We start from the raw sequence: 26,296 nt of genomic DNA on the forward strand, positions 1-26,296 counted from the left end.
ACCCAACCTGATAAGGTCATTGTTAAAGATACAAAGCCAACAGCTGGATAAATCAGAAAAATGAGGCCCAACTTTCACTGAAATCAAGTGGCATTTATCTGTAGTTTAAATGACTCTCTAACGTTTGTTTTCCATTGGTATGAGAGTTCCAACAGAACCCTAAAGCGATTACATAGAACACCAAAGCTTTTTAATAGCTTCTAACTGAGCAAGCCACGGTAATTTAAAAGGGAACGGATGAACTGCTAGAAGCAAGGAGATTTCTGCTGAAGAATACAAATGCATCCTCTGCTATTGCTTCTGCCTCTTTTTGGGGGAGAGGCAAAATGCACACAGGCATGTGATGGAACTTTCCAGCTGGTGATTTTGCATTATCAGGAAGGAAAGTGTTTGTGAAAATGAAAATTACTGATAATTAGTTGTGAACGCCTGTAAGGGAGAAAAAATGGAGAAACATTGCAGAATCTTTATTTATATCAAGGGCTGAACCTCGTGGGTGGCAATGTGAATTGGCATAATCTTTTGGAGGGCATTTTAGCAATGTGCAGACCCTTTGACCCAGCAATTCCACCTCTAGGAATTTACTTTATAGCAACATTTGCACATGTACCGAAAGGTCTATGTACGAGGATGTTCACCGTACCATTGTTTGCATGTATAAAAAAAGGAAATAATCTATATAACCAATATGAAAATGTTTAAACAAATGTGGCATATCCATATTTTAGAAAAATTTGTTGCTAATAGATGGCATGAGATAGATCTATATATTTGACACAGAAAGATGTCCTTGATATGTTAAGTGAAAAGGGCACACTGCAAAATAGTATCTATCATATGATTCCATTTTAAAATGTTTTAATGTTAATATATATGTAGGAAATATCTGGAGGAATAGGTACCAAAGATTATCAGTGGCTATCTCTGGGGGATGGTATAATATTTTTGTAATGTTTACACTTTTATGAGCATAGATTATTTTTGCAAAGAGAGGGGAAAAAAACAAAACAAAGTTGAGCTATTTCCTCAAGGGAAAAATGAAAGAACCATGACTGGTAGAGATCTATTCACTACATTTAGGTGAAAGGTTTCAGCGTAATTCTGCAATTCTGTAATTTCAGATTCTGGCAATTTGGGCAAGGGTGCTATTCTGTCAGAATGAACCCAAGTGACTGTGCTCACACGGGGAGACTGAGACACAGTCCTCATTCTAGGTTCTAGGTGATCCCTTCGGCTGCTCTTCAACCTTGCCTGATAGAGTAGGAGCAGCTGATTTTCCTTTTCCTTCTATTGCCTCACAGGCCGGCCATTTTAGAAGGCACTTAAACATGGTGGTAAAGAGCTTGGCCTTTGGAGTTCCTGAGCCTTGGGTTCAAATCCTGACTTCGCCACTCTCCTAACTGTGTGACTTTAAGAAATTTGCTTCCCCTGTTGGGTCCTCTGCTTCCTCATGTAAAAAATGATTTTAGAGAACCTTCCTGCTAGGGTCTTTGGAATGATGAAGAGGTAAGTATAGAAAGTGCTTGGGAATTTATCCTGATGGGCACTGAATAATATATGGAACTGTTGAATCACTATGATGTACACCTGAAACTAATATAACACTGTTAACTACACTGGAATGAAAATTTAAAAAAAAGAAAGCACTTGGGAATAATAAATATATAAACAAATATCACCTATTATTGTCATCTTGCCCTGTCAATTCTCTCTTGGTAGAATTTCTTCCGTCTATCTTCTGCCTGATACACTCCTACCCATTCCTCAAACCCTGGCTCAGACGCCATCCCTGCAAAACCTCCTCTGGTCTCTCCCCGCACACCCAGAACTGGTTAACACTCTCTTACCAGAGGTTCTGCTGCATGCTGGGTACCCCAGCATCATCATTGCATGTTATGCTCTGGGTTTGCTTGCCTGTCTCCTTTACAGACCCTGACCTCCTGCAAGGCATCAGCCCCCTTCTAGCCATCTCAGAACCTCAGCACTTACCTCCGTGTGGGGCTCAGAGTTTGAATTCACATAATCTTTTTTTTTCAAATAGAATTAATCTCCTCCCTGCCTCTATCCCCCCGGGCCAGGTATCTTTAGTTCCTGGTGAAACTATGGTAATAGCATTCTAATTGCTCTCCCTGCTCCGTTTCCCCCCATCCCAATCCGGGCTGATGTTCAGCCCTGGTGTTTAGTTCCACTTTTGCCACAGGCTAATGCGATCCAAGCACTCTGCTTTTTCTCCCTAACAGTTAGCTTCCTTATCTGTAAAATGGAAACAATAACCTCCTCCCACCCGGTAGTGGAGGGACTCAAAGAAAGCTGCATGTGAAGGGCATCAACATTACCCAAATTTAGCTATTGCTACTTCTGCTTTTTGCTTACTTATTTATTTACTTTGGAGAGGGAAGGGGGAGGCGGAGGGGGAGGCGCAAAGGGAGAGAGAGAGAATCTGAAGCAGGCTCCATACCCAGTGCGGAGCTGACAGGGGGCTCAATCTCAAGACCCTGAGATCATGACCTAAGCTGATTTCAAGAGCCAGCTACTTAACCGACTGAGCCACCCAGGCACCCTGCTATTTCTGCTTTTTGAAAGGCAGTGTACATCAGGGAAAATAAAAGAGTATCTGAAAAGTCCCTGTCCTGGAAGTTAAAGCACATCCTGTGATTTTGAACAAGTTTCTCTAGTTATACATAAACTGGTGAGCTCCCACCTGGGGTCCTGTTTCCTCCAGAAATTGCATTTGATGTGCCCTTCTGTGAGACCAGTCCCAGAGGCAAAGAGGCAAAGACTCTTCTCCACCCTCAGAATTAAATACAAATCGCAGAGAACGTTGGTGCAGTCCTTTACCATTCATGGAACACTTTCATGTCCGTCACTGGATTTGAAAACGGCTTTCGTAGGAAAAAATCACAGCCAAATCTTAACAGTGATAATCTCTGGATGCTGGAATTGGGCATGATTTTAATTTTATGCGTGTTTTCCTAAACCTTCAAAATTTTCAATTTTGGAGCTGGAAGGAGATGGTGTACCACATTGTGAAAGCACTAAATGCCCCTGAATTGCACATGAAGTGTACAATTTTATGTTAGCTTTGTGAATTTCACCGCATGAAAAATATTCTGCAATACACACTCATGATTTTACAGCCATTTACGGAAATGTGTTTGAGTCGAGAACAAAAACGGATTCTTAAAGCTCAAAAACTGTTCAATTAGCTGACACTCTCCGCACCCGCATCTCCTAGCCACAGGTCCTGGCGGCCAGTCTGCAGCACGCTCCTCCGACCGCCAGGGGTCTCCGCGGAGCCCTCGCGTCCCCCACCCGCGGAGGAGCGTCTTCTCTTGCGCCTTTGAAGCGCGCATGCACGCGAGAGGCGTGGTCGGGGTTTGTCCCCTCTCCCCACACGACTGCCGCCCACCCAGGCCTTGACCCGGTGCTTCTCCGGCGTCGGCAGGGACTTGTCTGTGGTCGGAGTCCTCACTGGTTCCTCCAGTTCCCACCCCCCGGCTGCAGCCTTCTGCCGTCCGGGCCGGTCCCCGACTTCCATCTCCCCACGTTTAACCGGCAACCCCGGTATCGGTTGCCCAGCCCGCTGTCCTCTGCCCTGCTCTGCTCCGCCAAGGGTCCCTGTCTCTGAGCCTCGGCCCCATGGCGCTGCAGGCGCTGCAGAGCTCGGGGGTGGCCTTCCGCAAGATCCTGTCTCACTTCCCTGAGGAGCTGAGCCTGGCTTTCGCCTACGGCTCCGGGGTGTACCGCCAGGTGGGGCCCAGTTCAGACCAGAAGGTGAGCCTGGCCCCGGGGCAGGCGCCACGCCGGGAATCGGCCTCTTCTCACGGGGTCCCTTTTGCCTTGGATGCCTCCAGAGCCCTAGAGCTGCCCATTTACTCTGCGCACTGCACGTATCAACTAGCAAAATACAAACCGTAGGAAAGTGTTCCTAGTATAATGACATCATGAGCTGAGTTTTGAAGGATAAGTAGGAGCCCACTTCGGTCTAGAACAGGAGATGCAATTATGCGGAGGGCAAAGATGATGCAGAGGCAAGATGGAAGACAGGAAATACTTGCCTGGTGCTAGTTCAGTGTGCTTAGCCTTGGCTGAACATTGCCGGTTTCTGAGAAACTTTAAAATGCTGATGCCTGGGTTCCACTTGTGGAGATTCTGATTTACTTGGCCTGGGGTGAGACCTGGGCTTCAGGAATTGTAAAAACTTCCCTGGTGATTCTAATGCGCAGCCAAATTTGAGAGTCTCATCTGTAGCTGTGGGAGAAAGTACAAAATGATGCTCCTGGCTTCAGGAAGCTGACGGCTGGTTGTAGGGCCAGGGCAGATGCCGTGAAGTTACCAGCAAAAGCTAGTGGGTGACCGACATGTTTACCCACGCCCAGGACATTTAACAAGAGTCTATTCAGGAACTTTTCAACGTTGCCTGAGTGCAACAGCGGTGAGGGTACAGTTTTCCTTATGATTGCAGACTTTTTTTTCCCTGTAAATAAAGGGGAAAAGTTTGCTTCCAAGGTGGAAACAAGATTTAAGACATACAGCAGTGGAGTGGCAGGCAAATATTTTCATTTAAATGAGGCTGTTACTTTCTCCACTAAGGCTTGAGAGCTTTTGCTAAATTAACAAAAGGAGCAAGAGTCTAATAGAGATGTTCTCTGGTGAGCTGGATTTTTACTTGCTGTAGTTCATGCACAGCCTAACAATTCATTGTCATCTTAGTTTATTAAACTAAGGAAATGATTGCAATAGGGTCTCCTGGATTTGGAACACCTGACTGTAACCTGTTTTTTAGGTTAAAGTTTGCCTGTTCACCTCCTGGTGAGCCGTCTATACTGTTGCTTGGATTTCTGTTTCCCAACTATACCGTATTTAAGTAATACTTTGCTTTAAGTTGACAACATATGAAAAATCATAGATTGTAGGTATATAAGAAATTATAGATTATTATAGGCTAGTTATTTTTTCTAACATACATTAACGTAATTATACATTTTTTAAAAACATGTCCACCCCAAATCTTAAGTTTCACCAGTGGTTTGTGGTTTTTGAGAATCTTAAAGTAGGCCTTAGCCTCACGATTCAGTAGCCACTTCTTCATTTTTCCATGGAGATTTTCCTCTGAGTAGGCCTGGGATTTTCTCCAAGAAAAGGCCCTTTCTTCCCTTTCCTTCACCCTTATTCACTACAAGATAACAAGTCTTATAGATTCCAACACGAAGTCTCTCTCAGATCAGTCCCTACCCTCAGTGCCTTACTTAATTAATGTCTTTTCATTTCTCACCTAGAGTTTTGCAGTTAGCCTCCTGTGTGGTTTCCCACCTTTAGTGTTCCTTCCCTCCAGTGAGCTCTTCTGTAGGAAAATTTTTTAGCACGGCAACCCAGCCTCGCTCTCTGGTCTCCCTTGCTTGTGTTCTTTTCCAGCATATCAAACTAAATGCAGCATCCAGAACATGCCTAGCTCTCATATCCGCAAGAAGGCTTTCCTTTAACAAGACTCCCTTCCCTTCCCCATGCTTACACTTCCACCAAGCCTGCTTAACTCTTGGACATTCTTCAAGACTCAAGATTTATCAGAGTCTTGAAGAATATAATTTCATAGGAAAATTTCTTATTTCTGTTATGACCCCATTCTGAGTGAAATTAGTACATTTTGCATTCCTCTATCGAGTTCATTTAGTGGTAATTTGTCTACTCTCCCCAGTCGACTTTCTTTACCTCTCCCCCAGGATCTATCAGAGCTCCTTGTAGGTGCTCAGTGAGTGGCTGGTGAATGAGTAAGAGTTAAAATAACTTACTTCCCATTACATAATGCTTTTCAGAGCTTATCCGTGCTGTGTTATTTGATCTGGAAGAAAAGTGGAACACATTAAGCTACATTTAGATGACAGGCCATGTGGCATAAGGTTCAGCACTCAGAATTTGGATCCAGATTGTGTCTGCCACTCACCAGCTTTGTGTCTATGGGCGTGGAACTTATTCTGTGCCTTGGTTTCCTTCCTATAAAATTGGGGTAATATCAGTACCTACCTTGTAGGATTTTTTTGAGGATAGAATGAACTATGATACATATAGAATAAAGTATTTGAAAGAGTGCCTGGAGGACAATACGTGTGGAGGAAGCATTGTCGTTACTATGCATGTTCATGAAAACAAGCTCAGACTGGTCCCAGAGACTTGCTTAAATTTCTGATGACAGCCTCACGTCTTCTATTTATTAATCATAATGGCATAAGTTTTAGAGCTTTCCATTCTATCTAGGTGCCTTCAAGGAATTAAAACTAAAATCATTCTCTTTTCTTCATTCCCAGAATGCCATGCTGGACTTTGTTTTCACAGTAGATGACCCTGTTGCATGGCATTCACAGAACCTGAAAAAAAATTGGAGCCATTACTCTTTCCTAAAAGTTTTGGGGCCCAAGATTATCACCACTATCCAGAATAACTATGGCGCTGGAGTCTACTATAATCCATTGATCACATGTGATGGTAGGGTAAGTGACTTTGGATGTTTGTCTTAATCTGGGCGGTTATTAAATTAAATATTAGAATATCAGCTGAATATGTGTGTTCTTGCAGTCAGGAAATGTTCACATTCCTGCTGGATAAAGGTGGTTGAGAGAGACTGTGTTGAATTATTGCCTTTGGCCAGCGCTTCTCAAATTTGAGTGAGCACCAGATCTCCTAGAGGGCCTCTCCGACATGCAGATTGCTAGGCCCCACCCCAGAGTTTCTTTTCTTTTTTTTTTTTTTTTAAGATTTTATTTATTTATTTGACAGATGGAGACAGCCAGCGAGAGAGGGAACACAAGCAGGGGGAGTGGGAGAGGAAGAAGCAGGCTCATAGCGGAGGAGCCTGATGTGGGGCTCGATCCCACAACGCGGGGATCACGCCCTGAGCCGAAGGCAGACGCTTAACCGCTGTGCCACCCAGGCGCCCCCCCCACCCCAGAGTTTCTGATTCGGTAGGTCTGGGGTGAGGTTTGAGGTTTTGTATTTTTTTTTTATTGAGATATAATTATATAACATTGAGTTAGTTTTAGGTGTACAATGTAATTATTTGATACCTGTATGTATTGCAAAGATGATTCCCACCACGATAGGTTTAGTTAACATTCATCACCACACGTAGTTACAATTTTTTTTTCTTATGATGAGAACTTTTAAGATTTACTCTCTTAGGAACAAGGATTTGCATTTCTAACAGCTTCCAGATGATGCTGATGCTGCTGGTCTGGAAAACACGCTTTGAGAACCACTGGTTTGGTCAGTGGGACGAATACTCAGGCCCACTGACGATGAGGGTATCACAGGTGGTCAAGAGCATGGGATGCCACGTGATAGGAGCCTCTTGGTGCCAACAAGTGGGTAGAATTTGAGGATGCACCGCATCTCCCTGTTGGAGAGCAGATAAGAAGCACAGATCCCAGCAGAGGGTTGTCTTGACAGCAGGAACCCTGCCGGGACTGTTTTTCACACAAAGGGGCCCAGTCTCTAAGAGAGCTGTCAAGAACTGGGCAGGACTGCAGCCTAAGGGGACCAATGGGGTCTAAGTCATATACCCCCTGGAGCCGGGCTACTATCGACATACAGGTTCTACCAGCTGGGCCAGTTCTGCTCTGTGCTGCTGGTGGCTTCGAGCAGTCTTTCTTTGACGTGCTGATGAGTCACCTGAGGATCTCGTTGAAATGCAGATTATGATTCGATTGGTCTGGAATGGAGCTTGAAATTTTGCATTTTTTGACAAGGTCCCAGGTGATGCTGATACTACCAGTCAATGGACTAGGCTTTGAAGGGCAGGAGGTTGGAGTACTGACTTAAGAAGGATTTTGAAGACCTGTCTGAACTTGGCAGGACTGAGTACTATGATTGATTGGTTATGTCTGTATAGCCTTTGGGCCATATGTTTACTTTTCTGGTTGAGGTGTAATCCTGCTCCAACCTGTATTTTGCTGTTGAGGAAAATGAGGGTTCAGAGAGTGGACATGACTTCCATAAGGTCATGCAACTTGTTATAACGTGAGAGGCCCCTGACTTCCAGGTCAGTGGGGTTTCCATTACCTCCCAGCTGTTATGTGCCTGCATTAAGAAGAGCTTTCTGCTGTATTGTGGCCAGATTGGAGGGAAGATGGTGGCTCAGTGCAATTTTCCACGTCTGCTTTAGTCATGCCAAACACGTAGCTTTGTTCTTTCTCCATAATTAGTATTATGCTGAGCCTATCTCTAATTAGTGGTTTCAAACAATATTACAAGCTCCAGTAACCAAATGTTGGGGCATAATTATATGCCAAAGGGACTGTACTTTTTAATTGAAATTCTTTAGCTACTTTTTAGATATTTGTAGCCTGAGAAGGCTGTTTGGATACTGAAGTTTAGCAAAGTGAGTCTGAAGTTATTTGTTGAAGCAAATGGGATTTTGTAACCTAGAACAACTACGTTCAGGGTTTGTACAAATTGCTTTTGAAATGAGCTTGGCCATAATTCCATGTGTTTAGCTCTGATAAAGAGGTTTAATTTTTGGATGTGGCTTTGTAATTATAAAAGTGTTTGAAATACTTAACAGTGAAAGAGAAATTCATCATGTGAAGGATGTTGGTGAAAACTTCTACTTAAAGGAAATTTCTTGGACTCTGTGATGAAATGAACATTGGAAGCACAGACCGACATTCAGGGACCTAGTTTTTACTCAGCTATTAACAGTGCCACCTTGGGCACACCATTTATTAGGTTTCTCATTTCTCAGATGAGAAACATGAACTATATCTTCGCTTCTCGAACTGTGGTGCAGACCCAGTTTTTATTTCCAATTCAGTGAGGACCCGTATGTGCTAGATAGCCTCTAAGAGCCGTTGTGCCTTTGACATCACAAGAGCCTGAGTGAAGATAGTGATCACTTCACCTGGCACCCCTGAGGGGACAGATCAGTCTTGGGAACTAACCTTTGTGAAAGAGTCTGGGGGAGATGGGTGTTTTCACAAGGCAGAGATTTTAAGTGGCTTTGGAAATCACGGTGCTACTCTGGTCAGAAATGTTTTTCCTTATATTTTGCATTTGCAAAAGCAACAGTATGGTATTTTGTTCTCTTTCATGCCCGTATCTTTTCTCTTCTAGCTAATCAAATACGGGGTCATTAGCACTAACATTTTGATTGAAGATCTCCTCAACTGGAATAATTTATATGTTGCTGGACGACTCCAAAAACCGGTGAGCAAGTGTCTTATTGGCTCCCACGGTTAGGGATGTCTCTCTTCTCTGAGTCTGACCCTGCTTTGATCTGTGTGATTGCACTGAGATGGAACTTCAAAACAGAAATGAATTTGAGACTCCTTTTATTCCCTATGGAATTTAATGCCAAACAATATCCAGATATTATGCACACTACTCCTGCCTTCTCTCTAAAGATACTCCAGTTGTCTGAAAGGATAAGGCTCAGGGTCAGTCCATTTGGGCTCAGGAGGATGGCAGACGAGATGCCCAGTGCCTCAGTGGAACGTCTGTCAGCGTGACCCAGATCACCATTCCAGAATGTAAGTGCCACGGGGCACTGTTTGTCCCCTGATGTATCCCAGCAGTGCCTGGGACAGTGCCTGGGACATAGTAAGCATTCAGCAAGCATTTGTTGAATGAATGAATGAATGAATCGGGTAGTCCTTCAGAAGGGAGTAGAATCTGACCCCCTTTCTTACCCTCCTCAGGCCAGTGCTGAGGTCCTATTATAAAGTCCCCCCTTCATTTGGATGCTGCCAGAGGAGGCTGCGCAGGTAGGCTTCCCCCTGGGTTTTAATAGAAACAGAACAGGAAAAAAGTAGAAAGGATTTGAACTTTTTTTTTTAAGATTTTTTTATTTTAGAGAGAGAGTGAGCTTGTACAGGGGGAGGAGCAGAGGGAGAGGGAGAGAGAATCTCAAGCACAATCCCTGCTGAGTGCAGAGTCTGACTCGGACTTGATCTCACAACCCTGAGATCATGACCCAAACTGAAATCAAGAGAACACCCAACCGACTGAGCCACCCAGGCGTCCCAAAGGACTTGAACTTTTGACATTGTATTTGCATATTACTTTTCTTCTTTTTTTTGCAGCTACATAGCCTATTTCCTATGAAGGAATCTTTTCATAGTTTAAGAACTATGCAAAACAGTAACAGTTGCTAATCTCATAGCAAGGAGCAATTTTCTTTGTGCTATTAGAGGGTCTTAGGCCCCAAAACAGGGTACATGGATTGTTCTCAAATGTCCCCCATAAGAGTGATTCTGCTGCTCCCCTTTTTGTGAGTTATGGCAGAAAATTAGAGATTTATGGGGCGCCTGGGTGGCTTAGTCGTTAAGTGTCTGCCTTCGGCTCAGGGTGTGATCCCTGGGTCCTGGGATTGAGCCCCACATCGGGCTCCCTGCGCCTCTGGGAGCCTGCTTCTTCCTCTTCCACTCCCCCTGCTTGTGTTCCCTCTCTCACTGGCTGTCTCTATGTTTGTCAAATAACTAAATAAAATCTGGGAAAAAAAATTAGAGATTTATAGAACCTCAGCTCATTTGGTTGTGGCATAATCTCTGTTGAGCTGCATATGGGTGGCTCGGTCGGTTAAGCATCCAATTCTTGATTTCGACTGGGTTCATGATCTCAGGGTCGTGAGATCAAGCCCTGCCTCAAGCTCTGTCCTGGATGTGGAGCATGCTTAAGATTCTCTCTCTATCTCCTCTGCCCCTCCCCCCATCCACATCTCTCTTGATACACGTGGGCGGTCACAATTCTCTTGCTTTGCTTCTGGGCTTAGAATTTAATGATGTCAAAAACAAAAACAAAAACAAAACAATTTAATGGTGTAGCTCATTAAAACATCCAGAAACACTTGATCAGGGCAAATAGGTATATGGGTATGTCCATATATAAACATTTTTCGGGGTGCCTGAGTGGCTCAGTCGGTAAAGCATATGCCTTTCGGCTCGGGTCATGATCCCAGAGTCCTGGGATCGAGTCCTGCATCAGGCTCCCTGCTCAGTGGGGAGCCTGCTTCTCCCTCTCCCTCTGCTTGTGCTCTCTCTCTCTCTCAAATAAATAAATAAAATCTTTAAAAAAATTTTTTTTCAAGCTGTACCCTTTAGATTTCTGTATTTCACTATATAATTTTTACTTCAGTAAAAACATTTTTTTAAAGATTTATTTGGAAGAGAGTGTGTGTGCGTGTGCACATGAGCAGGAGGAGGGGCAGAGGGAGAGGGAGAGAGAGATTCTGGAGCAGACTTCCCACCGAGCATGGAGCCTGACTTGACGCTCTATCCCAGGACCCTGAGATCATGACCCGAGCCAAAATCAAGAGTAGGCCACTGAACTGACTGAGCCAGTCAGGTGCCCCAGTAAAACATTTTTTTAGGTCCAGAAACTGAAATAATTTCAGATTTATATAGATGAATTTTCCATTTCTAAACTGGATAATTAGTGAAGATGATCCAGTAAAGCTGAATAATTAGCAAAATGAATGAATAGATGTAATTGAAAGTTTGTAAATATTAACTTTCTTTCCAAAATGTTTTTCTTTTTTCTTTAAGTTTGTAAAACATGGAGGCACCTGGCTGGCTCAGTCAGTGGAGTATACGACTCTTGATCTCGGGGTTGTGAGTTCAAGCCCCATGATGTAATTAGAGATTACTTAAAAACTTAAAAAAGATTTAAAAATGAAATAAAATAAATTTACAAAATATGTAGCCTAATGGGAAAAGTAATGAAAGCGGAATTAGAAGCCTTAGGTCTTATTCATTCCTGCCACTTGTTAGCTGTTTATGTGAACTTGGGAAACTTGTTGTACCTTTTTGTACCGCAGGTAATTTATCTGTAGGATGGAGTAACAATACAGTACTTGCCCTCACAAAGTTGTTGACAAGTGGAAGCAGAATGATAGTGCTGGAAAGAACACAGGTGTTTTAGAATTAGATCTAGGGTTTGGATCCCAACTATGACGCTCCCCAGCTGTGTGACCCTGCACTAGTGACTTAATTTCCCTGAGCCTTGGGACATCCTCCTCTTGACGACATCAACCTTAAAAGGCATTTGAGAAATGCCTAGATCTAAAATGCCTGGCACTTACTTAGTAGATACTCAGGAAATGATCGTTCCTTTCTCTTGGTCCTTGCCTATCTCAGAGTTTATTTTGAGATAAAATGAGATAGTGAATGTGAAAATGTTCTATTATTCACTATATTACGCTTTGTGCTTGGAATATTTCAATTTTTTTAAAAAATAAGCTTTAGAAAATGAAATGCCATGAAACCTCAGAATTTGGCACTGGAAATGACCTCAGATTTCATCTAAATGTCACATATCCTGATAAAACAGCAGCTTAAGACCAGTAGTAGCTGCTACACTCATCTTGATAAAAACTGCATTTCTTGGCTAATTAAACTAATAACTCAAGAAAATTAGGCTATCTTAAGACTCATTTGAAAGTGTTGAACATAACACATGGTAAAAAATAAATTATTAATGGGTGAATTAACTCTTTCATCCATTAGCATTTTCGGTGTCCATGAAAATCACTGCTAACCAGAGAATTGTCAATGGCAACAAATCTTTAAACCAATGATTTTTACCACTAGGTGGCAGCAAATAGTAATCAAACGTGAACAAATCTCATGAAAAGAAAGGGTTGGTAGCTTGTGAACAAAAAAAAATAGGTGGTCTTAGAATATGAGTATGAATTCTTTGTTTTTATATGTTTTAAAAGAAGGATGTATTTTAAATTATATTGTCTAAAGCTCTAAGATGGTCTTCTATTTTGCAAATAGAACAGAATTTCTCAATTCAAATCTTTAAAAGGAATATACAGAGGGTGTATAGGAACTCTCTGTATTTTCCAGTCAGTTTTGCTATGACTCTAAAACTGCTCTAAAAAATAAAGTTTATTAATAGTATTTTAAAAATATAAAGGAGTACCTTGCTTAAAAAGATGGACATTTCTGGGGAAAAAAATTGAGTGTAAATGAAATTTCTATCGTACTTTACCATTAACTCACCTCGTAATTGAGGTTAGATAAGTCATTTTTATTTCTAGCTTTATTTTATTTTATTTCTAGTTTCTGAGTCCCTTACCAAGTCATTTTTCAAGGAAAGAGCCATGAAATTTAAAGTATTTAATAGAATCTTGTGGCCAGTTCTTTTTTAAGTCAAAAGAACTCTAAACTAATATTAATAGTCATTTCCCTAATTTATTTAACATAAGTCTGGATTTTTGTATTTCGTCTTGTTTTTAGCGTATAGATAATTTGGCTTGAATTTTTAAAGCATTCTCATTGACATACAATAGTATTTTGCTACCTTGTTAGAAGGATTTTAATTTATTTTGAAGTATCGACTGAAATATTTTTTCTCTTTTATTTGTTAATAATATAGCTTTCTTATAACATAAATTATTGAGATATAATTCACATACCATACAATTCAACCATTTAAAATATACAGTGGCTTTTAGTATATTCACAGTTTCTCAATTATTACCATATTGTAACTTCATTGATTTACTTTTTATGTCTAGAAAAATCCCAGTGGTATTAAAGATCCCTGAAAGAGAGTCGGAAAACCTGACTTACTGGTCTTGGCTCTGCCCAACTGTGAACAAGTTTGTGCCCCTAGCCTTTGAAATGCAAAATTTGAGCCATTAATTTACTTATTCAAGTGACAACTACGTTTCTTCTCTGTGGGTGCTAAAGGGATAGAAAAATAACACCACATTGCTGGCCCTGGGAGAATCCACAGTCCAACAGGTAGATTATAAGGTTTCATCCAACTTGATTGTTCAGTGTTTCTTCTTGGTCCTCAAGCAGTGACCATTTAGAAAAATTAACTTTTCTGGCCATTTGGCATGGAAAACTTCTAGGGGAAGTGTCATTTGGTTACTGGTTGAGTGTTTGAACACTAGGTAGGGCCGTGTTCTTTGTGACTATAACTTCACTGTTTGCAATTCAGGGACTGTCTCCATGTGACTGTATTATAGAGGAGACCACATGTGACGCTTTTTTTTCTATCTTGAAAAGTACTCACAAATCTCTCAAGTTGAGCTTTTGAAAGTCCCTTCAGGCTTTACCCCTTCCTCTCTCCAACAACGATTTTCCCCTTGGCAGTAGTGTTAATGCTATCTGTGCGGTTCAGGCCGGGGCATTCCCAGTAAGATACAAACAGCTATTCACAAATCCGAGGACTTGCTTTTTTTCCCAGGCCTCTCTGGCAGTGTCCCAAGAGTTCACTGGCTTTTCACTCTGAACCACAAATAACAGTGCTGCCGAGACAAGTTCCTAGGTCACCTTACACTGGAGAGCCAGATCAGCACAGTAGCAGAGTCTTCTGAATTGACATTTTTCCTTTGAGTAAGGATGCTTTTATTTTTCCTCTCTTAACCTTAAATAGCAAACAGACTGCTTTTTTACAACCTAAGTAGAACGACTTTCTTGGAGAGCAAGTATATTGCTTTGAATAGGAAAATTTCCCCAAACTTACTCTGATTTGTTAGCGTCTCAGAATAACTTCTGTTTTCATTGAGTTTCTGTAAAAGCCACCAAAAAGAGAGAGGACGAAGAATTATTGAGCAGGATCTGGCGAATGAGGATGAAGAACAGGAATTTGGAAGTAAACAGGCTTCTCAGGATTATAGAAAAAGCTCTGGATAAATCAGGGCCCTAGGTCCTCTTTTGGTGTGCCACTGCTTCTGAAGGGAAGATCTTTTAACCCTCTGGGCCTCAGTTTCCCCATTACTAAGATGAGGAGGTTGCCCTCCTAGATCTGTGACTCGATATGGAATACAAAGTTTGGGAAAGTTATTCGAAGAATGAACATAGAACTTATATAGGAACTTAACATTTCTTTTAATCATCTTTCAAGATAAGAAGTTAACCAGAACAACAACAAAGTTAACCAGAACAGATCCCTAACTGAATGCATGAGAATAATTCAAAAAATTTAGAGCTGGATCTGCCAAGTATAAGGGTGTTACCCTGATTTTTACCATCAACTCATTATGCAACATTGGGCAAGTCATGCTACTGGACTGCACCTTCTTTTTCCTTTCTGCAGATGATTGCAATAATGCTAAACTCACCCAAGTGCTGAAAGGCTTAATTAAGGGCTATTAAGTGCTGTAATTACAAGGGAGGAGTTGGTAGTATTGAATAAAGTGGCTTACCTACCATATGAGAGGTTTGGGTATTATAAATATGCCCTTAGAAAAAAGTAGGGACAAAAGGTAAAAGATAGAAGTTGGGGGGCGCCTGGGTGGCACAGCGGTTAAGCGTCTGCCTTCGGCTTAGGGCGTGATCCCGGTGTTGTGGGATCGAGCCCCACATCGGGCTCCTCCGCTATGAGCCTGCTTCTTCCTCTCCCACTCCCCCTGCTTGTGTTCCCTCTCTCGCTGGCTGTCTCTATCTCTGTCAAATAAATAAATAAACCTTTAAAAAAAAAAAAAGATAGAAGTTGGTTCTTAATAAAATAGTTATGTTTTATAATACCATTTTTGGCAACTAAGAAGAAACTACTTTGAGACATACATCACCCTTTCTCCTTGCTGTCTAATAAAATTTTAATTTAGTCTCTGATAGTGTATGTCTTTTAGTGCCATCTTGATTTTTCTCAGAAGTCATCTTTATTTGACAGATAAAAGGCAACTTAAGCTCTGTTTTCTAGAAGTGGGGGAAGATTTGGTGATAGCACTAAATGGTTTACAGAAGGTGGATACATTTCAGATAGGTGAGGGTCCTTAATTAGGGACCTGTAGACTCTTTCCTTGTTTATAGATAATCAGTCAGAAGTAGCCTGATGGTTTAAAAAGATAATATCTGGAGTGTAAATTGGCACAACCACTCTGAAGAGCCATTTGGCATTTCTACTTCTAAATATACACCTGAGAGCAGTGGTTCTCAAAATGTGGTTCCTGGACCACCTGGGAACTTGTTAGAAATGTACATTTTCAGGCCTGTCTCAGGCCTCCTGAATCAGAAGTGCTGGGGGACGGGCCTAATAATATGCATTTAATAAGCTCTCTCAGGCGATTGTGGTGCTTGCTAAAGGTGAGAACCTCTGGCCCAGGGAAGCTCTTGCATTGTGCCCAAAGACACAGAAGGAAGCTCATTCCGGCTAAGGGTTTGTATGCAGTATTTCATTTAATCTAACCAACAGCCTTATCAATTTGATTGTTATTAACCCCATTTTACTGATAAGGAATTATGGTCATAGTCACAGAGCTAGTAAGGGATGGAGCTGGGTCTTGAACACGTTTTCTTAACTACACTGCAGTCTTCAAAACAGAAAATCTCAGAACAGACTGGAGCAATTTGTATTTTAATGGATTTGAGGACAAAGAGACTACCTTTTGCTGTGTATTCAGGAGAAAAATCCTTTTTATTGATCAAGGCATTCACTAGTACATTAGGTACTTTACATTTATTATTTCATTCAATCTTTGTAACAGTTCTTTGATGCACATTTATAGCCATTTTATAGATAAGGACTTAAGTTCAGAGAAGTTAAGTAATTTGCCCAAATTCACACAGCTAGTAAATAAATACCTAGACCTGAACCCATACCAACCCCAAACCCATGCTGTTTCTACTGTAGCTAATTTTCTTTCCTTTTTTCCTTAGTCGGGTTCAAAATAAGGCATGAAGTGCTTAGGTTATGTATGGTTAAGAACAGAGGTGAGTTCTAAATAAAGAAGTAAAATGCCTTTGTCTACCATAAAATTAAGTAAATAACAATAAGATTATAAAATTTAAAAAAATACAAAATTTCCCCAAGGATGTTTATTTCATTTATACTGACTTCTTTTTCAAAACCGATGGAAAATTTCCTCATTTAAGAGAAATATTTATTTTGTTTTCTGTATCATATCTTTGATTCTGGCATAAAACACAAGCTTCTGGGATTGCTTATTAGATTAATAATTATTTCATGTCTACTGGACTAATATTCCAAGATCTTCAGGGCTAAGGGTTTGGGATAGTTCCAGTGCATGTGTAAACCCATAGCTTGAGCAAGAGTCCACTTTGACACTTTTCTTCTAAATGTTCTGCTTTATTACAGGTGAAAATCATAGCGATGAATGAGAACGTTGCTCTTCGGTCAGCCCTCGATAAAAATCTGAAGAGTGCTGTAACCACAGCTTTCCTCATGCTCCCGGAAAGCTTTTCTGAAGAAGACCTCTTTATAGAGCTCGCCGGACTCTCTTATTCAGGTTAGTAGATTTGGTGCTCACGTTTTCTGCAGGAAGGAGAGGCGTTGTTTGAAGACCATGCAGACAAACCTCCCGCTCCTCACTCTGCCCTGGAGCTGCAGCCCCCTGCTCCCGGATCCCACCACTTCTTGTGCAGCTGACTGCAAGAAACCCAGCATTTGCCTCCTTGCCCCCAAGGGCTCTTCCTCTCCGCATCTGTATGGAGATCACCCCAGGGTAGTCTTCTTGTTACTATTCATTTTCATTTTGAAACAATTTCAGACCGACAGAAAAGTTTCAATAATACAAAAAACTCACTCCCATATGCCTTTTCCCTGGCTTTGCCAATTTTAATGTTTCACCATATTTGTGTTATTGTCCTCTTTGTCCCAGTGGTTTCCTAACTCGCGTGTACATCAGAATCCCCTGGAGATACTGGGCGCACCCCACACAGCTGCTTTGGCAGGTCTGGGGTGGAGCCTAAGAATTTGTATTTCTAGCAAGTGATGATGCCAGTGCTTCTCCAGGGATCCCACTTAGAAAACCACTGCCCTTCTGTACCTGTAAATACTGTATTATATATTTTTTTCTGAACTATTTAAGAGTAGCTCACACATATCCTGTCCTCTTCAGACCAAATATTTCCGATGTCTGTTTCGCAAGAACAAGGACATTCTCTTCCATAACTGCAGTAGAGTTACCAAATTCAGGAAATTCCACACCGATATAGTACTTGTATCAGATTGATAATCCATAGTCCATATGTTGTCAGTAGTCCCAGTGATACTTTCCCCTCTCAAGTACACAGTCCAGTCAAGGATCATATTTATTAAGATGCCCTGTCCTTCTGTCGTTTAATCTGGAACACTTCCTTAGCCTTTCTTTGTCTTACATGACATTCACATTTTGAAGTCTCACACCAGTGGTGTTTGTGCCTGATAAGCAGATTTTTTTTTCTTCTAAGCAATCAGTGGGGAGACATTTGAAGATCAAGCCAATCCCCTGCTTCTTATCAAACTTTCCCTCCTAGATCGAACTTTCATTGATGATTCTTTTTCCAACCAGTCTTTACTATGATGGTTACAAAGTGGCGACTTTCCAAGTCCACCTTTTCTTGCCCATTAAGGAAAAGCTTTCCTTTCTTCCCCATTCATTAGTTTATTTATCTAAATCTTAACTTCCTTTCCCTTTCTCCTTAAACCAGTGTGTTTCTCAGAGATGTCAGGGGCCCCTTCAAAGGGAGAGGGGAAAGCAGAGAGGATAGAGCCCCTGGCCCCTCACCCTAGCTGCAACCAGAGGGGAACTTCCCTTCCTGCCCAATGTAAGGATCCATGTAAAACTTCATTTACAAAAAAAGTAGTCTGCTACTTAAAAAACAATTTGAAACCACTGTCTTAAATAAATATCTTCTTTCCCAACTTCTAAGTGTGAGTCAAAGATCTCTATGCTGAAAACATTGCAAAAGCAGTTTACTCATTTTCTGAATCCCTGTACAGATAAGATTTCATGGAAATATAATGCTGAAATAGACTGTAAAGCCCTTGTTTTCCAGTCTTTTTCCCACAATGCAGCTAGCAGGGCTACAGCGGCAGTTGCGACACTGGAGAGAAAGGAAGTGATATAACCCCGGTCTTGGTTGCTTCCAGCTCCACATGGCAGCATCCCTGCCTTTCAACAGGAAGTGGAGGGGCAGAGGCTGCTGTGGCTAGGTACTGGGATGAATGGGCCTGCTTGCAACATGTGGGGAAAGGGGGTCACCCCATTAGGGTGATTCCCTCCCCCTTGCTCCCCTGTGAAAGAAGACAAACCCAAAACCTTTTATGAAGGGTTAACTCTGTGGGAGAATGATGCAGAGTTGATTTCTCTTTTGCCACACCACTGCCATTCCTCCATTTCCTCCCCTGTGATCGACATCAGCATAGTGTCAGGTGGATTCTAGGAGTTCCTGTAAATTCTGAACATTGACTAAGGAAGTTTCTTGAATGGCATAACTGCCTTTACCTATTAGCAGACTTCAAATTAGCATGCAAGCTGCTATCAATCTTTAGTTGACTTTTGCTTTGCCTCCTGGAAGGGCTGTGTTTTATACTCCTGGTTTCTCCTATACTGTGAGACATGTACAAGGTGTTCAGTGAGTCCTTGCTGACTTACGACAGTATCATTGTCTGTTTTGCTTCTTTTATAATTTTTATGAAGGGCTGCTGTGTAGCAGTGCTAAACCAGACAGAGTAGGTGGGTGGGTAAGTAGATAGGTAAGTCGGTAGGTAGGTAGTGGCGGAGGATAGATATATAGATAAATTTATCATTGATTCCATCGTTGAATCCTCACACAACAACCCTGTTTGTTCAACAGATATTTTCCGTGTGCCTTCCATTTGCCGCACACTAGGCCCTGGGTATATACTGGTGCACTGGGCCCTGGGATACACTGGTGAGCCTGACATGAGTAAGACTCCTTATGGAGTTCATACTCCCTTAGGCAGAGGCAGACAGTAAAGAAGCAGAAAGGTCATTCAGAGAGCAGTAAGTGCAATGAAGAGAAGGAAAGAAATCAGGAGGAGGGCCATCTTTACCCTGGATAGGCGTGGAGGGCCCTCTAAAGTTGTAATGTCTGAGCTCAGATCTAGTAGTGGCAAGGAGCCCACCCCAAGCTGCTGGGAGAAGGGCAGATTGAGAGAGTTGCTTCCTAAGAGGCAGGTCCTAACCTTGGTGCGCCTGACTCCAGCTTTTTCAGCTTCCAGTTTCTCCCATTTCTCATCTCGTCTCCTCTCGCTCCCTTGCCATTATATTATTTATTGCTTAACCCAGATTTGGATCTGAGAATTTGGCCGAGGATCCTACATTACTCATTTCACTGAGGTTGGCTTCTTTTTACTGCAAACCTTAGGACACAGTACTTGGTACATCCTCTCCAGAGGGAACTGATTCCAGTTCTGTGCGGTCCCTAGTTAATGCATGAGACATTTTCCAAAAAGCATTCTATAAGCCAGTTGTTTAGAACTGGGAACATATTTTTCCATCAAGACAACATTATATGATGTTCCTAAGCCAGGACACTGTATAATTAATGGTTACCTACTCCATAATGTAACGAAATTAGAGTAGAATAGTGAGGATAGGGAAGGATCTAGGCCTGGAAGGTAGATGCCTTTCATAAGTATGAGACCTGCCCCAGGCCATGTGTTGAAAGGCAAGCTTTTCCTCCTCCCTTTCCTAGACTTCTGAGAACCCAGTATCCTTGAACTGATTGGATTCTATCCTGTCGGCAAACCTCCCAAACCCCCAGAATATTCCAAACTACAAATTACCCACCAATCTCATTTTTATTTACAACTTTGACATTTATTTTCCACTTGAGAGATGATACATTGCTCCTAACCTGCGTAGGTCAGCATTTCTCCCTGGAAAGGGGTAGGGATGGGGAGACAGGAAACAGCATCTCTCCGTGTTATTGGACAAGTTCCTACCAGTAGTTACTAGCAGAGACAAGATCTGTATTACTAGTAGTAGTAATAACCCCTTACATTTTATATAGTGTTTAAGGATCACTTTGACTGCCTTGGGGGTCAGTATTCGTGACATTATTGTTGTAAATGATGGTGAGAAAGGAGTAGGTGGAAGATGAGAGCCTGCAAAATTGGGGAGGAGAAAGCTTTCTAATCCTTCAGTTATTCTTAGAAGTCAGCATTTAAGTAAACAGAAAAGGGAAACCAAATGAGCTTTAAAGGGTCACCTTGACCTTTCTCATGTAAGTACAAACTATTAAAATGACTAATTTTACATAATGATCCTGGTTTAACATTTATCAAGTGAATCAGCGTGCCGTACCTCACGAAGAATTAAAGCTATAATTTCTGCTCTAAAGAACTTCACATTAATAGACATGCAGTCATAGTGAGTCAGTGATAGACTTAAAAAACAGCACCTATAGAAAAGGCAGGGAGTGTGAAAGAACACGGCTTGTTTAGGGAAGAAGGAATAGATTAATGTGACTGAAGTCCATGGCTCATGGCAGGAGAAAATAGCACTTATTGTTATGTGCCAGGAACAACTCTCAATACTTTTGATCTAGTAACTCGTTTAATCCTCGTAACCCTCCTTTGATTTGCATGCTGATTTATTGCCCCATTTTAAGATGAGAAAATGAAGGCCCACATCTGTCTGGTAGGTCCGTGGGTGGTGGAGCTGGAATTACAGCCCACGCTCCTCACCATTGAACTTCACTGCCTCTCAGGTATTTTGGAGAAGAGGTTAGGCCCTGGCCAGGCCAGACGAGGCATTGAACACAAAGCTAAACGAGACTGGAATTTGACACCCTTACACAAATAGGAGCCACAGGAGGTTTCAAGCATTGCGAGATGGCAGGAGACTTGTTGCTGTGGAACGATCATTTTGCCAGCACTGTGTAGGAGGGAGAGAGACTAAAAACAGAGAAAAATCTGACTCATTGAGCAAATAAGGACGAGAGTCTCCTATGCCAAGCACTCTTTAACCTCTGTGGATGAAGGAAGTAAATCAGGCAGGCATCGTCTCTGACATCGTGGGGCTTTCATTCCAGTTAAGAAGTCAGACAGCAAACTCGTGGCAGAGCTAGAACAGGAGAGGAAGGCTCACGTAGCTTATGGTGGTGTAACCAGGGAAGGCTTCGGTGGGAGGTGGCATTTGAACTGAGCGCCAATGGGTAAGGACCCACGAGGAGAGCCCACATGAGAGCCGTCTAGGCAGAGCCTGTGTCCAGCCGGCCTTGGACCGTTGGCCTCTGGAACAGTGCTGTGGCACAAAGTAGGCCGCTGTCCCTTTTTGTCGGCTGGATAGACAGCGTGAACGGTGATGAGTCTTGAACTAGAGTAGTACCTCCTCAGCGAGTACACAAATTCTTGTGGGAAGAATTGACATCCAGCCTTAACTTCTTAAATTAAGTATCTTATTTTGTACCTTGCTGCCTTTTTTTTTTTAATATTATATTACTTCACGGAAGACAGAATTAGGGAAACTGGGGCTCTAGAGTCAGAGGTCTGGGTTCAAAACCTAGCTGCACTCTTCATTTTTTGTCTTCAGGCAAGTTTCTTAGCTCCTTGTGATTCAGTTTCTTCATCTCTAAAGAATGGTTTTGTATGGATTAAATTAAATCATACATGTAAAGTGCTTAACACAGTGGCTGGCACATAGTAAATGCTCAGTACGTGTTACCCATTGTTATTTTAGATACGTGTCTGTACTCACACAGCCACTTGATGTAATAAACAAAAGAAAGGGAAAGGCCACAGTCAGACCTTGAATACTGGTTTTGTAGAAGTGCTTGAACCTTTTGGAGCCCATTTTCTTATCTGTAAAACAGAATAACTATTGTAGTAAGGTTTTCAAGGAGATAATATAGATGAAAGTCCCTAACATCATACCTCATTGATAGTTGATGCTTAGAAAATGATTGCTATTATTATTTATTACTGTTAACATCTTATTCCTGGCCACACAAGTTTTTCTTAGATTGAGACGCCATTATTTGCTCATTCAGTGATAGATGGACACTCAGGTTGGCTCCATTTATCATTGTTTTATTAATGCCACTGCTGTGAATCACTTTGGAGAAATTACTTTGGTAGGGGAAGAGGGTAGAGGGGGCCACTAACTTCCTCGGACATGTTCTCTAAAATGGAATTTCGTTGTCAGTTACAAGATTACAAAACTTGTTACATGTTGACCAAACTCTGCAGGCATTAGAATCCATTTAGATCAGGTGGATTCATTTGGCCCTTTCCTGTCCTTACGGAGTGAAAAACACCTTCAAGCACTCTTGTGTAAGAGAGAGAATGGGTTTTTTTCAATGCCAGATTGTCTGAACACAAGCTCAGCTACTTCTAGGAATAAGACAAAGCGAGGAAGTTGCCAGTTGAGTGATTCTTGGAGAAAAAAAATTAGAAATGGGTGCCAGCCCTCTGAAGTGTGAGTAAACATCCTCATTTCTGGATCCTAGTAAAAGCCAGTAAAGAAACTTTTTTTCTCTGGAGAGCTATTAAGATTTATTCCACGAGAGTCGCACCATCTGAAACCTTGCAAATGGTGTCATTGGATAACTTGAGTATTAGAGATTGACTATTTCAGTAATTTGGAAGCATATTTCCCTATGCTTGGCAAGCTTGAGCTTTTGCTGAAGGCTCAGTTGGAATCTGTGCTCAGTCACTGGTTAATTTCTGAGAATGCAGTACTCTGGAAGGGATATTAAGCATCAATAATACCTAAGCTAAGGTTTGTGGATTCCTTACTGTGTGTCAGTTATTGTTCTAAGTGTTTTACATGTATTAACTCATTTAATGCCTGAATCTTATAAACTACCTACTGTTATTGCTTCCATTTTACATTTGAGGATACTGAAGCCTAGAGAAGCTAAGTAGCTTGCCTTGGGTCAGGTAGCTTATGAGTACCAAGCTAGGATTTAAACACAGGTGCTCTGAAAAACAAACAAACAAACACAGGTGGTCTGATTCTAGAACCCTTTCTACAAAGGGTCTGTGGTGGCGGGTGTTGTTCCTGGTCCATACCTGGGACAGGCTTCCCCCAGGCCCCAGGTGCCTGGGTGGCTCACCTCCCTCCCTAGCCACCCCCCACCCCACCCTGTCATCTTTCTCTGCTTGCGTTCTCTTCATAGCACTGTCTGAAATACTGGTTATTTTATTTGTTTGTTGGTTTGTCTTTGGTCTTTGTTCCACTACTAGAATGTAAAAGGCAGAAATGTTTGTCTTGTTTTGCTCACTCCTACCCCAGTCCTTAGAGTGGTACCTGACACATGGTGGGTGCTCAGTAAATATGTAATGAATGAATGGATGAATGACTATAATATTGATTCCTTCCTGAACCAATATCATCAACCTGATTCCTCCCCATCCCTTTCTACACTCATCCATTTTGTGTTTGCTAAAGTGTGGAAAAGATGATTCAAATTTACATCACCACATGCATCAGCAATTTCTTCTTCTTTTGTTTTAAAGATTTTATTTATCTGAGAGAAAGAGAGAGTGCACAAGTAGGGTGAGGGTCAGAAAGAGAGGGAGAAGCAGACTCCCCACTGAGCCAGGATCCTAATGTGCGGCTCTATCCCAGGGTCCCGAGATCATGACCTGAGCTGAAGTCAGATGCTTAACCAACTGAGCCACGCAGGCACCCCAAAGCTGTTTATTCTTACCTCATTGTCTTCCACATGCAAGTGGTATGATACGGTGTTTTTTCTGCAGCCATTTTGGGGAATGCATTTTGAATGTTGTGTTAGACTGCCTCCTAGAAATACTGTCCTAGTCATCTATGTCAAAGTAAGTATTGTTTTGTACACATACAGAAGAATGACGTTGGGCCCTTTAACTCGTACTATGCACAAAATTAACTCAAAATGGATCATGGATATAAGAGTTAAATGTAAGAGGTAAAACTATAAAACTCTTAGAGTGACTTTGGGTTAGGCAGTGGTTTCTTAGATATACACCAAAAGTACAAGCAACAAAGAAAAAATAGATAAATGGGAAAACTGTATGAAAATTAAACTTTGTGCTGTAAACAATACCCTCAAGAAGGTGAAAAGGCAACCAATAATGTGGGAGAAGAGATTTACAAATTGTATATCTGATAAGGAATAGCACCAGAATATATAAAGAATTCTTGGAATGCAGTAAAAAGACAACCTAATATTAAAATGGGCAAAGGATTTGAATAGACATGTTTTCAAAGAAAGTATACATATAGCAAGTAAGCACTTAAAGAGATGCTCAACATCATTAGTCATTAGGGAAATGCCAGTTAAAACCCCAGAAGCAGTGCTTCATACCCACTACAATGGCTATAATCAAAAAGACAAGAACAAGTGTTGACAAGGATGCAGAGAAATTGAAACTCTCATGCATTGTTGATAGGATTGTAAGATGGTGCAGCTACTTTGGAAAAACAGTTTGGCCATATCTGAAGATATTAAACATAGAGTTACCATATGGCCCAGCAATTCTACTCTTAAGTATCTACCCGAGAAATGGGAACACATATCCACATGAAAACTTGTACACAGATGTTCATCACAGCTTTATTCATAATAAATAGCCAAAAAGTGGAAACAGCCTATCTATGTCTATCAGACGAGGAATGTGTAAAAACATGTGGTACATCCATCCAGTGGAATATTATTTAACCATAACCAGGAATGAGTGTTGATACATGCTACAACATGATGAACTTTGAAAACATAATGCTAAGTCATGAAAGATCATTTATTGTACAATTCCATTTATATAAAATGTCCAGAATAGGAAAATCTATACAGAAAATAGATTAGTCTTTGTCTAGGGCTGGGGATGGAAGGATGGAGGGAGACAGAGTGGCTTCTAATGGGTACAGGGTTTCTTTTCGGGAGGCCAAAATGTTCTAAAATTAAATGGTTGAATAACCCTTTAATATATACTAAAAATACTAAAAAAAAAAATTGAAGTGTATATTTTACATGGGTGAATTGTATGGTATATGAATTATATCTGGAAAAAAAACTGTTAAAAAATGAATATTAGGGCCACGTGGGTGGCTCAGTTGGTTAAGCATCTGCCTTCAGCTCAGGTCATGATCTCAGGATCCTGGGATCGAGCCCCATGTCAGGCTCCCTGCTCAGTAGGAAGTCTGCTTCTCCCTCTCTTCTGCCCTTCCCCCTGCTCATGTTCTCTCTCTCTCTCAAATAAATGAAATCTTTTTAAAAAAATGAATATTATTTGGGGTGCCTGGGTGGCTCATTCGGTTGAGCATCTGATTCTTGATTTTGGCTTAGGTCATAATCTCAGGTCGTGACATTGAGCCCTACGTCAGGCTCCAAGCTCAGCACAGAGTCTGCTTGAGTTTCTGTCCCTCTGCCCCACCCCCTTCACATGCACACTCTCTCTCAAGTAAATAAGTCTTTTTAAAAAATGAATATTATTCTGTCATATCAACATCCAGTTTGGGCTACTGTTCTTAAACACTACCACATAAGAAATACCCACTTCTTCACCCCACACTGAAATGATCTGTTTTCATAGCACTTCCTTCTCAGGTAGGGCATATATCTTTATATCTCCAATATCTGGCACAGCTCCTGGTACTTACTAGCCGCCCAAATATTTA

At 41.6% G+C, this 26,296-nt stretch overlaps 1 protein-coding gene across 3 annotated transcripts in view; it reads left to right on the top strand.

Annotated features, from left to right (window-relative positions):
* The first annotated feature begins 3,353 nt into the window (after positions 1-3,353).
* Positions 3,354-26,296, top strand: part of TAMM41 (TAM41 mitochondrial translocator assembly and maintenance homolog) — a 48,825-nt gene continuing 25,882 nt past the window's right edge. The window contains exons 1-4 of one of the 3 annotated variants that reach the window (XM_045812403.2): positions 3,355-3,774; positions 6,303-6,485; positions 9,103-9,195; positions 17,044-17,194. In XM_045812403.2, the coding sequence (XP_045668359.1) occupies positions 3,640-3,774; positions 6,303-6,485; positions 9,103-9,195; positions 17,044-17,194 (562 nt within the window). In that variant the 5' untranslated portion in view covers positions 3,355-3,639. Of the gene's footprint in view, positions 3,775-6,302; positions 6,486-9,102; positions 9,196-9,673; positions 9,753-17,043; positions 17,195-26,296 lie in introns of those variants that run through there. The other 2 variants (XM_045812404.2, XM_045812406.2) reach the window with 2 other exon arrangements.

Source organism: Ursus americanus, chromosome 14 (assembly GCF_024610735.1).
Source record: "Ursus americanus isolate L20-20 chromosome 14, mUrsAme1.1.p, whole genome shotgun sequence".
Lineage (NCBI taxonomy): Eukaryota > Metazoa > Chordata > Mammalia > Carnivora > Ursidae > Ursus > Ursus americanus.